The following is a 14,829-nucleotide window of genomic DNA, read 5'->3' as shown; positions in this document are numbered from 1 at the left end:
AGGAGACAGAGAGTCCAAAACAGGCTCCAGGCTCTGAGCTGTCAGCACAGAGCCCGACAACGTGGGGCTCACACTCACAGAGTGCAAGATCATGACCTTAGCCAGAATCAGAGGCCCAACTGACTGAGCCACCCAGGAGCCCCAAAAGTAATTTTTATATGTTGACCTTGTATCCATTATTATACTCATTGATTTTTACCCCCACTTCTTTTACAAAAGCTAACGCTAGAAATGGATCATTAATGAAATAAGGAATTATGAATAGCACACTTTAAGCACAATATTTATAGTTTTCATCCAAGGCAAGTTTTATCTGCATTTTAGATTTTCACTGAAACGATAAAAACATAGTCTTACAAAGCCTTAAACCCAAGGGTAGATAATACCTCAGAATAAAATAAAGCACAACATTAATAACATATTAAGTGCCCTGTAAGTGAAGTTTTATGAAGTATGTTTTTCTGTAATAATATTAATACACGCTCAAAAATAATAAATCAATTTATTCAGTTCCCTTAAACTAATCTGTGTACTAGAAATTAATGATGCTAAGGATCAATTAATAACAAGGTAGACATTATTTGTGAAGGTTAACTTTATGTTTTTTATCATTCATATTTTATTCCTACTCTCTAGTAAAGGATTATAATTGATTCAGTGCTTAGAGATATCAAATCTTAAAAAGCTACTGGAAAGCATCATTGAATATCATGTAAGGGATAAACCATTACTGGACTGATATAAACCTTTATATATCTAGACAGACAAATCATAGCCAGGATACATACGATAATATTTAATGGCATTAGATCACAATAGCTTTAGCAGCCATATGCACAATATTACGACCCTAAAACTAGCCTAAGTCCCTGTCCCTGATTTGAAGCTTTCTAACTACTCTGCCCACATTCAACAAAGTGATCTTTTCAAAATATAAGTCTGCTTACTACACTCCAATAAATTTACATTGAGATAAGATAATTAGATTACATACCTTGCTATGGCCTACAAGGCCTTGTTTGTTAATAATGCTCCTAGCCTCTTTTACCTTCTTTCTCCTCTTGCTTGACTTACTCTTTGCTTCTTTTTGCTTAACCTGTAACCTTCCTTTCCTCCCTCCTTCTCTCACTCTGTCTTTCTCTCCTTTCTGATCTCTACCCACAAGGACCTTCATTAAATTTAGTCTCACATGCCTTGCAAATTCTGTTTCCACTTTCTGAGAAGTGCTTTCTTTCCTTCTTTTCTCCTGCCAGCATATGCTTACCCTCTGTCTCCTCTCCACTGTCCCTTAGGAAAGTGTTTTCTGATTTTTCTGATCAGATTAAGTTCCTTATTATAAAGTCCAGTGGCATCTCTCCTTCATAAAACTTATCACATTTTGAGTTTTACACTTACCATATTATATGATTATTTCATTAATGTCTATCTGCTTCCATAACAAGGACCAAATTTTCCTTATTATTTTAGTCTTATAGCCAACAATATAGCTTATAATAAATAGTTGCTAAATGGATGGATAGATGGATAAAAAGATAATGACTGTTGAATAAACACTGACAATTCTTTTTTCTCTCTGAATCACAATGTCAATCATTTGCATCAAGGCAGTCTTTCTTATTTTTTATATAAATTAATAGGTAACATCTCTTAGAGATGTAATAAAACCAGATTCTTAGTCTTCCTCTTTCTAAGCTCAGGAAGCATATAACAAAATTTTAAGGTATTTTCCTACATACATATAACATATGTTGATTTTATATATCAACTCTGGATTACAGAGGTAACGAAGTCATTTTATGATTGTTGGGAAAATATCAATATTAAATCACACTATTGATAAAATTACACATTAATTAAGTTGAAGCATAAATAAATATGTGTTTATTACATGTTTTCTTTTTTAATAAAAGAAAGGTACACCTATTATAGAGAATTCTTAAAAAACATATAATAAGAACAAAAAAACCAAATCACCCATATTCTCATGACCTAGAGAAACATATTCTTAGTGTTTTTATTTCCTTTCATGTTTTTTTTGTTCTAGCACTAACAGTTTAAAATAAAGACCAAATTTTTTTTCTTTATTTCACTCAGTATTATATAAGACAACATTCCAATCTTATTTAAGTCTACAATGTAAATACAAGTTTAATGGTTGTATAATTGGCAACATCCTGGCATGTGATCTCATCCTCAAGTTCAGCTTGAGTGAGGTTCAAGATGGCTGTAAAACCCTAGATATCATATCTGCATTCTAGATAGCAAAAGGGGATGTATCTATTAAAAAGATTTGACCTCTAGTTGATAGAGCTCATTTTAAGCAGCCATCCTACACAAAACATCTCCATTTACATCTCATTGGCTAAAACATAATGTTTTGGTCACAACTGGCTGTAAAATACAGTAGACACTTTAGAGTTTCTTTAGTTAGACACACTGATGCCTTAAAAGGTTCTATTAATGAGAAAAAGGAGAATGGATATTACATGACAACTAGTAGTTTACTCCATTCAACTAAAATCCATTTTCTCTTCTTCCCAGATTAACTTATACTTTCTCTTCCTCTGTAGCTGGGTATAAAAATGTGAACGGTTTGTATCCATTGAAATATGAGGAATATACTATGTGCCACTTCTGAACTTTTAAAAAGGACTATCCTCTCCATGGAGAAGAGAAGGAGGAACTCATGACAATAACTAAAGAATACTCATTTTAGACTCTTACATAGGAAGAATAATATTCTTTTGTGCTTGAATTATATATTTGGGGTTTATCTGTAATATAATTGACATTACCTGAACACTAGCAATACAATTTACCAACCAACCAAGGATCCAACCAAACAAAACAAACAACCAACGAAAACAAACAAACAAACAAAAATGAATAGGACACAATTAATAATTATTCTAGGACAACAAAAATAAACCAGGACTATTCCAGGCAAACCATTAATCCAAACAACTAGTCCAGTGTTCATAAATAGAAATAAAAAATAACTATTGTATGTTTTCTGTACCTACTTCTTTACTGTAAGACCTAAAATGTGGGTATTTCTCAGAGCAATTCTCATTAGGAACCATGAAGAAATCCCTTTTAATGTGCATCAGAAAGTACTGCATTTAAGGAAAGCATATAATTTGATTAAATGAATAAAATTATTAAATTGAGCAATCTAAATCAACAATACAGATTTAATTTTACCTCTCCAAATGTGGTCTATAGAATGAATTAACATTCAAAGGATAAAATGTGTGTGTGTGTGTGTGTGTGTGTGTGTGTGTGTGTGTATTTTTAAATCCTAGTTTCATGCTTTTATTTGAAAGACTTTTTAAATTATGTTGAAATATTTTGATATTTATTGCTACCTAATTATGGGAGAGATGAAGACTAAGTCAAGTATTATATTTATGGGCACAACAGGTTTTGCTTTCCTAAGATAAAACAAAGTTAAACCATATTAAACACCTATTTTTCTTACTATGATACATTAGTTCAAAATACTAATTATACGGAATACAGATTACAAAAACCTATTTAACATTTAATGCTGACCTATGCTTTTTGAAGCTTGACTGGTTAACATAAATTTTCTAAAATTTGCAGTCCATCTATCAACCATTAAAAATCCATATGTTCTATTTTTTATCTTCCTCTTTAATAACAAAGTGCAGGATTAATATCCATCTGAGGTTAATACTTCCCAGACGTGATTCAGATCATCAACTGTTCTAAACCAGTCATTAATTCTTTGAAAGTGTATTATGCCTTGACTGGGGTTGCTTAAATACCTTTTAAGCTCTTTTATAGTCTTTATTTCATAGGTAAGTATCTTTGCCACCCACCTTTCAACTTACTTTTTTTTTTTTTCAACGTTTATTTATTTTTGGGACAGAGAGAGACAGAGCATGAACGGGGGAGGGGCAGAGAGAGAGGGAGACACAGAATCGGAAAACAGGCTCCAGGCTCTGAGCCATCAGCCCAGAGCCCGACGCGGGGCTCGAACTCATGGACCGCGAGATCGTGACCTGGCTGAAGTCGGACGCTTAACCGACTGCGCCACCCAGGCGTCCTCAACTTACTTTTAATGTAAAAAAAATTAATGATGAGAAAATGGATTGGATTGCCTAAAATACAAAAATTAGAATAAATATATAAACCATTCTGCCTATACTCAAGACCAATGCTAAATAAGAACTCAGTTCAATTATCACAAGCATTTAGTCTTTTCTTCATAGCTGATTCAGCCCAAAGGTAATATCAAACTGTTCCAGCTCCAGTGAGAGTTGTAATACCAATATCTTATCTAAGATATCTTAACCAATAATTTATATAAAATAAATTGTTACTTGTATATCTATGTAGCTATTCAACCAACTTTTACTGAACATCTGTCAAAGGTCAGTCACTATACTGCCTAATTAATACAGGTGACACATGCAATCCATTCCTTTGAGAGTTCACAATCTGGTAGGAGGCAGACATTTAAATTTTGTGAAATAAATGCTATGATATGTATTGAGTTTTGGGTATCCCAAAAAAAGGAGTTTCCTAAAATTCAACTTTCTGCAGTAATAAGTCTACACAGAAAAGATGGAAAATCTTCTTTGCTTTAAAATCCAACAGGAAAAAAGCCAGAGAAGATAAGGGTTGACAAGAGAACGTTCCATATAAACTCAATAGCATAGTCTTACACAAAAGTAACAGAAAGTTACATAGAAGAAACTACAAAAGTCTCTTTTAAAAAAAAGCTGGAAAATGGGTGTGGCTAAAGGGCAGAGAACATCAGAAGGTGAAAAGTGAGAAGCAGCTGTGGGTCATGGGGCAAATGGTAGATAAGGGGAATAGGGATTAAACAGGAACAAGATTTGATCTTCAGTTTTCAGATTCGTCTGGCCACAGGATAAAGGATGGGTTTGAAAGGCTGGTGGAAGGGGCTAGAGAAAAACCCAAAGCAAGAGGATAATTTAAAACATAACAATGCTGATTTGGAGGAGGTGATGAGGAACCAAATTGATGAGGTAATGATAGAGAATGATCTGAAAGAGCTTCAAGGAGGTAGAACAACAGGATTTGGAGATTGGAGGTGGGGTTTAAGAAGGAGTCAATCACTTAAAATGCAAACAAGATTATAAGACTATCTGGCCGACTATATTTCATCTAGTTGTTAAGTATTTTACTAATAATCCCTTAGAGTTCATAAGAGAATTTAGCATTTGTATGTGCTTGCTTTGGATTTAGATGTAGACTCTTTTGTTTATAAATGAAATGGGTTTTTTAAAGTTTATTTATTTATTTTGAGAGAGAGAGAGACAGAGACAGAGACAGAGATAACTTGTATGTGTGTGCATGCAGGTGGGAAGACAGACAGAAAGGGAAAGAATCCCAAGCAGGCTCTGTGCTCAGAACAGAGTCCAACATGAGCACAAATCGAACCATAAGACCATGACCTTAGCTGAAATCAAGAGTCGGATGCTTAACTGACTGAGCCACCAGGGGCTCCTAAATGAAACGGTTTATAAATAGCTTGAATTATTCTGGTTAAAACAATTAGAACTTTTTGATAAAACCAGAAACTGAGTTTAAATTATATAATATGGGAGTTATTTTAAAAGAACAACTGTAAACTTCTGTTGGAACTAGGAGACTAGAAGTTAAAGCTTTCTAACTAATAGTGTAAAAAATAAAGAGAATAAAGGAAATATTATGTTATATAAATCAAAGGTAACTGGCTTAAAGTGACCCATATTTATATATATACATATATATATACATATACATATACATATATGCATATATATATATATATATATATATATATATATATATATATCTCCATGCTTATGGGAAGACACCAACAAGAATATACAATAAAAAACCACAGAGATACTGGGAAAAATGAATTGCATACATACTTATTTTCAGCTGCCCAGAGAATATGAAGCTAATTATATATTCACAGATCAGTAAATACTTCACATCTGATTTCCCAAATCATTACTATCTGCTTTACTCTTACTTCTCTTCCTCACCATAGAATTAGTTTCATCACTACTCAATACATGTTCTTTCAACTGGTAAAAACTAACGAAGCAATCCACATATTTACTTATTTTGGAGAGGATGCTACTATATAGGAAGGAATAGTCTGATATAGTTCACAGAAAAGTGCCACAAATTACAGTTGCTCAGCATTATGAACGATAGTCCAATTATGGAAAGAGCTCAAATGTCCAACAACTGATGAATGGATAAAGAAGTTGTGGTATGTACACACACACACACACACACACACACACAGTAGAATATTACTCAGACATAAAAAAAGAATGAAATCTTGGCATTTTTGTAGTAATGTGGATGGAGCCAGAGACTATTATGCTAAGCAACATAACTCAGTCAGGAACAGACAAATGCCATATGTTTTCACTTATATGTGGAATTTAAGCAACAAAACAGATGAACATAGCAGGGAAAAAAGAAAGGAAAACAAGAAAAAAGACTTAACTACAGAGAACAAACTGAGGGTTGCTGGAGGGGAGGTGGGCAGGGGCATGGGTTAAATGGGTGATGACTATTAATGAGGGTACTTGGTATGATGAGCATTGGGTGTGTATGTAAGTGATGAATCACTAAATTCTACACTTGAAACTAATATTACACTGTATGTAAATGAACTGTAATTTAAATAAAAACTTAGAAAAAAACCAAAAAATATCACAGTGGCTCAGATATTAAATATTTGGAAATTTATGGACTCTAATAAGCTATGCATATTTATTCACCTGTTCCCTTGCATTGCCCACATGCAGGGGAGGTCATTTACCCAAGCACAAGTTGATAAAAGAGGGCCCAGGGGCGCCTGGGTGGCGCAGTCGGTTAAGCGTCCGACTTCAGCCAGGTCACAATCTCGCGGTCCGTGAGTTCGAGCCCCACGTCAGGCTCTGGGCTGATGGCTCAGAGCCTGGAGCCTGTTTCCGATTTGTGTCTCCCTCTCTCTCTGCCCCTCCCCTGTTCATGCTCTGTCTCTCTCTGTCCCCCCAAAAAAAAAAAAAAAAAGAGGGCCTGTAGCTGGGGTAATTCATATTCCTGTGTTCTCTTCAAGGAAATTCTACCTTCCATGGATTTTATGTTTCCTGGTTGGCCTTAAAACACGCTCTGATATATGGAACACAGTGCCTTTCCAAACAGTTTAATTGTAATATGACTCTTTTATTACAAAAATCATTTTGCCATTATAAAAATTATTATAGTAATGGAATTACTATGTTCACTTATAGCTTTTATTTAGACATGAATGACCTGAATCACTATTTTCCTAATTGCTTCAGAATAAATTTCCTAATAGTAATTCACTATATTTAACAGATAAGATCACATATCTTGTATCATCTTGGATTATTCAAACCCTAAAGATCATCTAAGTCACAACGTGAAAAAAATACATATATGGTATTTGAAATTAATATTTGACATCTCAGAAACAAAGTTTTCTAACCTCTAATTGTCATAACTAATATAAAATACAACTTAATATCCAATAGCAATTTTTTTCTACTAGCATTAAGTTTCTTCTTTTTGTTACAGTGTACTTCACTGTTGAAAAGAAGTTTGATTTTGAGTATTGGTGTGCCTATATCTATGTCCACTACAACTTTGTAACAAAGATCTGATCTACTATGTTTTACAAGTAGCCAAAACAGAAGAGTGGGAGAAAAAAAACTAGGAAAATCAAAACTTTCATTTTCTTGCTAAAATTATTACTATGAATAAAAATAAATAGTTAAAATCTTCCGGGTGAGTTGATGGGGTGATTAAAAATCAAGTTGTTTCAGGGCATCTGGGTGGCTCAGTCAGTTAAGCATCTGACTTCAGCTCAGGTCATGATCTCGTGGTTTGTGAGTTCCAGCCCTGCATCAGGCTCTGTGCAGACAGCTCAGAGCCTAGAGCCTGCACCCAATTCTGTCTCTCCCTCTGTCTCTGCCCGTCCCCAATTCACTCTCTCTCTCTCTCTCTCTCTCTAAAAAGTAAATAAACATTAAAAAACTTAAAAATCAAGCTCTTTCCATCAACAATAAGTACTTTTTAAATGTTTACGTATTTTGAGGGAGGGAGGGAGGGAGAGAGAGAGAGAGAGAATGAGCACAGACAAGAGGCAGAGAGACAGGGAGAGAGAGAATCCCAAGCCCACTCCAGGCTGTACATGCAGAGCCCGATGCAGGGCTCAATCTCACAGATCATGACCTGGGCCGAAATGAAGAGTCAGACACTTAACCAACTGAGCCATGCAGGCACCCCAACATTAAGTATGTGTAATATTGAATATAAATCAAATAATACCTTATGGACTTATTATTATGAAATGATACCTTTCAACTATCAGGATTTATTCAGGTATAAGTACTGTTAATAATCAGTATGTGGCTACCCAAACAAGTCATTTATCTTTTCAATTACAGTATCAAAATTAAAAACCACAAAGCTATTACATTTTAAGTAGTATCAAATATAATTAATAAAGCTCAAAGGAAACAATATGTCTTTAATCATGAAATTTCTTTTCTATATTATGAAAAGTCTTTTACTTTTCTGGTGAGTACCGGTTACTTTTTATTAGTCAGAATTAATATTGAGCCAGGATGCCCCACTGTGATATACCCACTGCTGGGAAGTATTGAATGGGACCCGATCTGTAATGAGTATTACGGATTTTGAATGTCACGTTCAACTACAGGTCTTACTGTATTTTTCTATTTCATCTACAATGTTCTATATTGGCCAAAACCAAACTGTAATAAATAAACTATCAATAAATAAAATTATCAATTGAAAGGAGTAAACCACGAGTATTTCAAGAAAATTTATGTGATTTTTCTTTAACTCTTTTTCAGATTATGAGAACTCAAGAGATACATATTTTTTAATTTCTTCTTTTGTACAAAGTTATTGCATGAACAGTATCCTTCATGTTTCCTTTTTTCTCATTAGCATTACAATAACATGACTTCTTAAAGACTATCTCCTTCCCAGAAGATTTTCAAAATTAAAATGGGTCTTAAATTTTTGCACTGGGTAAGATTTAGTATTAACCAGTTAGTTATTAGTGATTTACAGCAAAAGGAAAATCCAGGGCATATGCCCTAGACTTAATATTTATGAAAAAAAAATCTCCACTATTCACTAATAACTTCTATATGTTATGTAAAAATTTATATGCAGCATTCTTTCACTGATTACCATAGCACTATTAACTACTTTGTTATATCATCATCATTTTACTATGTTAGTGTAATACACTGACAGATTAAGGATGGAAGGGACACTTACAGGATAAAGTTCTTAAGATTTTTAAATTATGTAGACATAAAATTTTGACATTAGGCACTGAGAGCATAGTGTTAAAATTACAACCACTGGTTACCAAAATCTTTGATGTATTCATTCTTTTCTAAAACCAAGCTTCAGCATATATACAAGTGTAACTATTCAATTGTACTCTGTTCTCAATATATCAATAATGTCATATTGTCTACATTTTGAACATCCTTTCCTAACAATTTTCTAAGGTGCCTACCTTTCATTTCCAAGGGTCTATGTTATTATCTAAAATTATGAAATTTTGTTTGTTTGCTTAACTGAATCCAGAACATTTTTACTTTTACTTCTATTTACTGGGGGTGAGACATACACTACCTAAATCAGTTAAGAAACTGAAATTCTAAGTTTCCCACAATATGGTTAGCCTATCATCATAGTCTCCTTTTCTCAAAACCCTTCACCCAACCACACAAATTATTCTCAACATTCCTATAACATAATGCACACACATTTGAGAATTCTGTGCCTTTCCTCAAGTTATTCTTTTTGCCTAACAGATGCTTTCCACCCTCTTATCCAGCCCATATGTGATTCCTTCACAGTTTATAACAAAGAGCTGATGTCACATCCTACTACCATTTTTACTGACCAGAATTAATCCCTCCTTTTATTATTCTTTCACAAACCATTACTCAAAACTACCTGAAGACACTCTTTGGCCTTCTAAAGGTGCAGAATTAGCTCTATACTCCAAGACTCCGCAAGTTATGTAAGCATACTTTTAAGCACCCTAATAGGGTACTTGGCACAAAGAGCATAAAATGAAAAGTTTGTTAAATTGAATTCTGGGGGCGCCTGGGTGGCTCAGCTTGTTAAGTATCCGACTTCAGTTCAGGTCATGATCTCACAGCTTGGGGGTTCGAGCCCCAAGTTGGGCTCTGTGCTGACAGCTCAGAGCCAGGAGTCTGCTGCGGATTCTGTGTCTCCATCTCTCTCTGTCCCTCCCCTGCTCATGCTCTGTCTCTCTCTCTCTCAAAAATAAATAAACATTTTAAAAAATTTAAATTGAATCCTGGACACCACATATTTTAAATGTTGGTACAAGTGAGTTGACAAGCAATCATTTCAGCAAATATATACATTTTTTTTCATGTTTGCAAGCCTAAAGGTCATTTGCTCAAGACTATTCACTCATCTATCTTCCACATTCTATAACCAGAGGTGCTTACCTACTACTCAAATAACCAGTAATGGCTGTATTTACAACATTGCAAATGTCTACTCGTGTAACCACATTAGCATGATACTACTGGTGGGATGACTATTCTAAGTAAAAAGGAAAAAAATCTATTAAATAACTTATTAAATCACATTATTTTATATAAATAGTATATAATTTCAAAAATATCTCTTAGTTCAAGTCTTTATAGAAAAAAAATTTTATCTGGGATCCTGGGTGGCTCAGTTGGTTAAACATCCAACTCAGATCATCATCTCACAATTCATGGGTTCGAGGCCCATGTTGGGCTCTATACTGACAGCTCAGAGCCCGGAGCCTGCTTTGGATTCTGTGTCTCGCTCTCTCTGCCCCTTTCCCCGCTCACACTTTGTCTCTCTCTCTCTCTCTCAAATATAAATAAACATTTAAAAAAAAAAAAAGATCAATTAAAATGTTATTCCTAGAAAATACTTCATTTAGAGAAATACCAATTATACTTGATATCATAAAATTACCCAATTTAACATCTAGCTGTCTTTTCTACCTGTGGCATATTTGTAAAATCAACTTAAGTAGTCAATTTTAGTGAAAAAAGTCAATTTTAGTTAAAATAACCATTCATATTAGCATGGCTCAATACATGTGACAACCTGAAAAAAAGTCATACAATTTCAAATAGATATAATTTTAACATACAGATATAAATGATAGTTTAAATGTTATAAATTGATTAACTGTTTCTATAGGTTTTTAATTATTTGACTATTATTGATGTCTAAATGATTTTCACTCTTGCCATCTTTAGTAGCCTTTTTCAAAGTTCTTCATCCTTCTTGATTATTTCCTTACTTGTTTTTACCTATCAAGAGCATTAAGTAAACTCCATTCTTGTCAGTAATATATACCCTTCATTAAAAGAGAAATTGAAGCTATATATGTTCTTTAAAACTTACTTAAGTCATCTATCCATTTTATTGTATCCCTTGATTAATCTGTTTCCTCTAATTCATGCACCTATTATAAACTATGTCCATATACTCTCATTTTCAATTATTCCTACTGCTTTCACTTTCCATATATGCATTATTATTTGAGGGATAATCTAAAAGTAATATAGATCATTCCAACAGTGACATTCCAAGGCAATTGAGTATTCAATTTATGTGTTAATGCCTGAATCCTTGTGTTACCGTTCCCTCTGTAGTTTATACATATTGGTCACTGGTCTTTATATTTACAAGGTAGAATCTTAAAGGAAATAAGAAGCACATATATCTGTTAAAAATTAGGATCTGTTTGGCTTAGAATTTTCGCTGCACTAATTCCTAGCTCTGTGACCTTGTAAAAAGGTTATTTAATGTACTTGAGTCTCAATTTCCGTATGTTTCAATAGGGTAAAATGATTATTGATTTCTAGGACTCATGTGAATAAACTTCTTTGAACAAAGACTAGCATATGGTAAATGCCTGATAAATGTTAACCATTTCTCCCTTTTCCACCTTATTCTATCATCATATTTTCTACTATTGTCTCCTTCCTCTCCTTTCTCTCTTTCCTCCTGCAAATCCATGGCTGGTGTCCAAATGTTCATCTCAGTCAAGTACTATGTTTGGCAAGGGGAGAAAAGAAATCTGAATCAATTATGCAAATATCAACATAATTAATCAGCCTTTCATGAAGTTTCCAATGCTCTTCTCTGTTACCAGTGCCATGATAAAGATATAGGCTTTAGTAGAAATAATTTATTTTGAAATAAATCCCATCAGTCACGATTTAGCCTATAACTTGTTGGTATTTTTTGTTCCTTACTCTCTTTAATAAGAGGTTTCTCCAACTGGGAACCAGAACTCAGATATACCTCATAAGGCTACTATGGAAATAAAATGTAAAATTCTTAGTGCAGTGTCTGCAAATAGAAAACTATGGAGTAAGCATTACTTTTCAGACAATTCTGCCCTTTCTCTTTGAAACTAATAAACTAGATATAGAAAAAAATCTCACTTTCGTAACACCTATTACAAGATCATTGTAAGAACAATAGTTCTTTACAGTAAGTTTACTTGTAACTCACTAAGTCCCTGTGTCTCATTACCAGTTTGCTTTGAAACAGCCTGATCAAGACAAATACAATCACGACAGCAGGGGTGTAACTGCTGTTCCTCACAGGATTCTTTGGCTATGACTCCATGAGGTAAGTGATAATATAATCACTAAAAATTTTGTCATTTTTTTCAACAATGGAAAAATAATTCTTATAAACTTTTTAAGGATTTATACGTTCTTATAAATTACTTTGTACACTGAGAACACAGATATGTATATATCTTGGAGGAGTATTTTAGAAAAAAAATCATTCATTCCTTGAAAGTAACTAATAAATTTAACATGTTTAATACAATCAATAAATATTGATGTTTACTAAAAATAAGATGATGAATCACAAATATAGTTTCAAAGATATATTTTCAGGAATGGTTTGATGAGAGCTCTATGAAAATAAAAGGAAAATTTCAAAAAAATAAAATCAGTCTATAAAGCAAACAAATCTAAGGAAACAAAAAGCCTGCTGAACAAAGACAGAAAAGTTAACTCTTTACAGAAATGAATACTTGAAAATACACATTTAATGAGTATTTATATAAAAAGTCAAATTCAAACAGCAATATTTGAAGGATTCTAAAAATAAAACATTTTTCAGTCAACTTCTCCTTTCAAATTTAAATTTGCAGATGTAATGGAAAAAAAAAACAATGTAAAAGTATCAACTAAGAATCTGATGAATGAGAAAAATACAATTTATAAAAAAAGGAAGAAAAGCTAACCCAAGTACACCTGAATAACTGTTGACTACCTCTGTTACTATAAATTTTCCTTAATTAGGCAAAATCTAGATAAAAAGCTTCACAAACCACCCTTTTATTTTTACTTGAAACATTTTTTTTAATATGGAATTTACTGTCAAATTGGTTTCCATACAACACCCAGTGCTCAACCCAACGGGTGCCCTCCTCAATGCCCATCACTCACTTTCCCCTTCCTCCCACCCCCCATCAACCCTCAGTTAGTCTCAGTCTTTAAGAGTCTCCTATGGTTTGGCTCCCTCCCTCTCTAACTTTTTTTTTCCTTCCCCTACCCCATGGTCTTCTGTTAAGTTTGTCAGGATCCACATAAGAGTGAAAATTAAAAAAGAAGTAGAAACACATTGCAATGTGAAAACGTGCAAAATATATTAAACCACATAAAAAGTCCATTATAACCACAGCTAAAGTGATATCAGTACTTGAAAAATTAGTTTGTAAATTACACATCTTTAAATTACACATGCCTTTCAAAAGCAACTTCTCTCAGGTAACAAAACCTAATCATAATGTTTCTTTTGGTCAAGTTCAAAAACATACACTGCTTTATTACACTCATACGTTTTAATAAAAAATAAATTGTTAATATCTGTAAAATCCACTTCTTTTATAACAATCTAAAGTTTGTTTATGGACAAATACTCACCGAGGTTACCAAATTTAATAAACCTATATACAAAAAACTCTTATACATAGAATTTTTTTCTATGAAAAAAATATCTATAGGGAGACAGTCTAATGTTATATAAACACTGTATTAAAGAATAATGATAATTTAAAGAAAAGCAAATATTTGTATACATCATTCTCATTGGTTACCAATTCTAATTGTATTTTAATCTTTTCTAAGAGATTTTAGTTATGTGCTAAAATTCATGGTAACTAGAGCCAAAATTCACTGTTCCTTTAACTATTATAACAAACTCTAAAACCTAGTAAGGATGAAAGTTTTAAAAACATAATAAAACTTACCCCATTTAATGGATATGTTTTCCATCCTAGCTCTCCCAGCACAGTTGTTGTATCAAGCAACACAACTGGAATTAAATTAAAACAAAACTTATATGAATATCTCAAATTGATGAAAAAATGTTATTTAAATCATTAATGTCAACTACCTTTTCTATTATTCATTGCATTAGTTTTAATAAGTTGCATTACTTACTTTAAAATTAACTATATACACTAAATTCTAATATATAATATTAATAAAATAACATAAAGTAGTTCTAACTTATTTTCAAAATATGTAATTTGTGTTTAACAATGCTAAATAAGGCAGATAACTGAATAACAGAATTAAGTTATTTTTAACAGCTGACTTTTAAAACTGACAAATGTTGAAGGAGGTAATCAAGAGGATGTGACTGTCAGTTGACCCTCGAGCTGGACTCAGGCAACTGTAGGCTCCTCATCCCCCCACCCCCCTCCCC

At 33.1% G+C, this 14,829-nt stretch overlaps 1 protein-coding gene across 6 annotated transcripts in view; it reads right to left on the bottom strand.

The window, feature by feature from the left end:
* Nucleotides 1-14,829, bottom strand: part of EPHA6 (EPH receptor A6) — an 868,919-nt gene that overhangs the window by 785,211 nt on the left and 68,879 nt on the right. For all 6 annotated transcript variants that reach the window (XM_040484252.1, XM_040484254.1, XM_040484253.1 and 3 more), the window contains one exon: nucleotides 14,369-14,433. In XM_040484252.1, the coding sequence (XP_040340186.1) occupies nucleotides 14,369-14,433 (65 nt within the window). Of the gene's footprint in view, nucleotides 1-14,368; nucleotides 14,434-14,829 lie in introns of those variants that run through there.

The sequence above is a fragment of the Herpailurus yagouaroundi genome, unplaced genomic scaffold (genome assembly GCF_014898765.1).
Source record: "Herpailurus yagouaroundi ecotype Mexico unplaced genomic scaffold, PumYag 162, whole genome shotgun sequence".
Lineage (NCBI taxonomy): Eukaryota > Metazoa > Chordata > Mammalia > Carnivora > Felidae > Herpailurus > Herpailurus yagouaroundi.
Note: the sequence above shows the minus strand (reverse complement) of the source record. Positions and strands in the feature narration are given on the sequence as shown.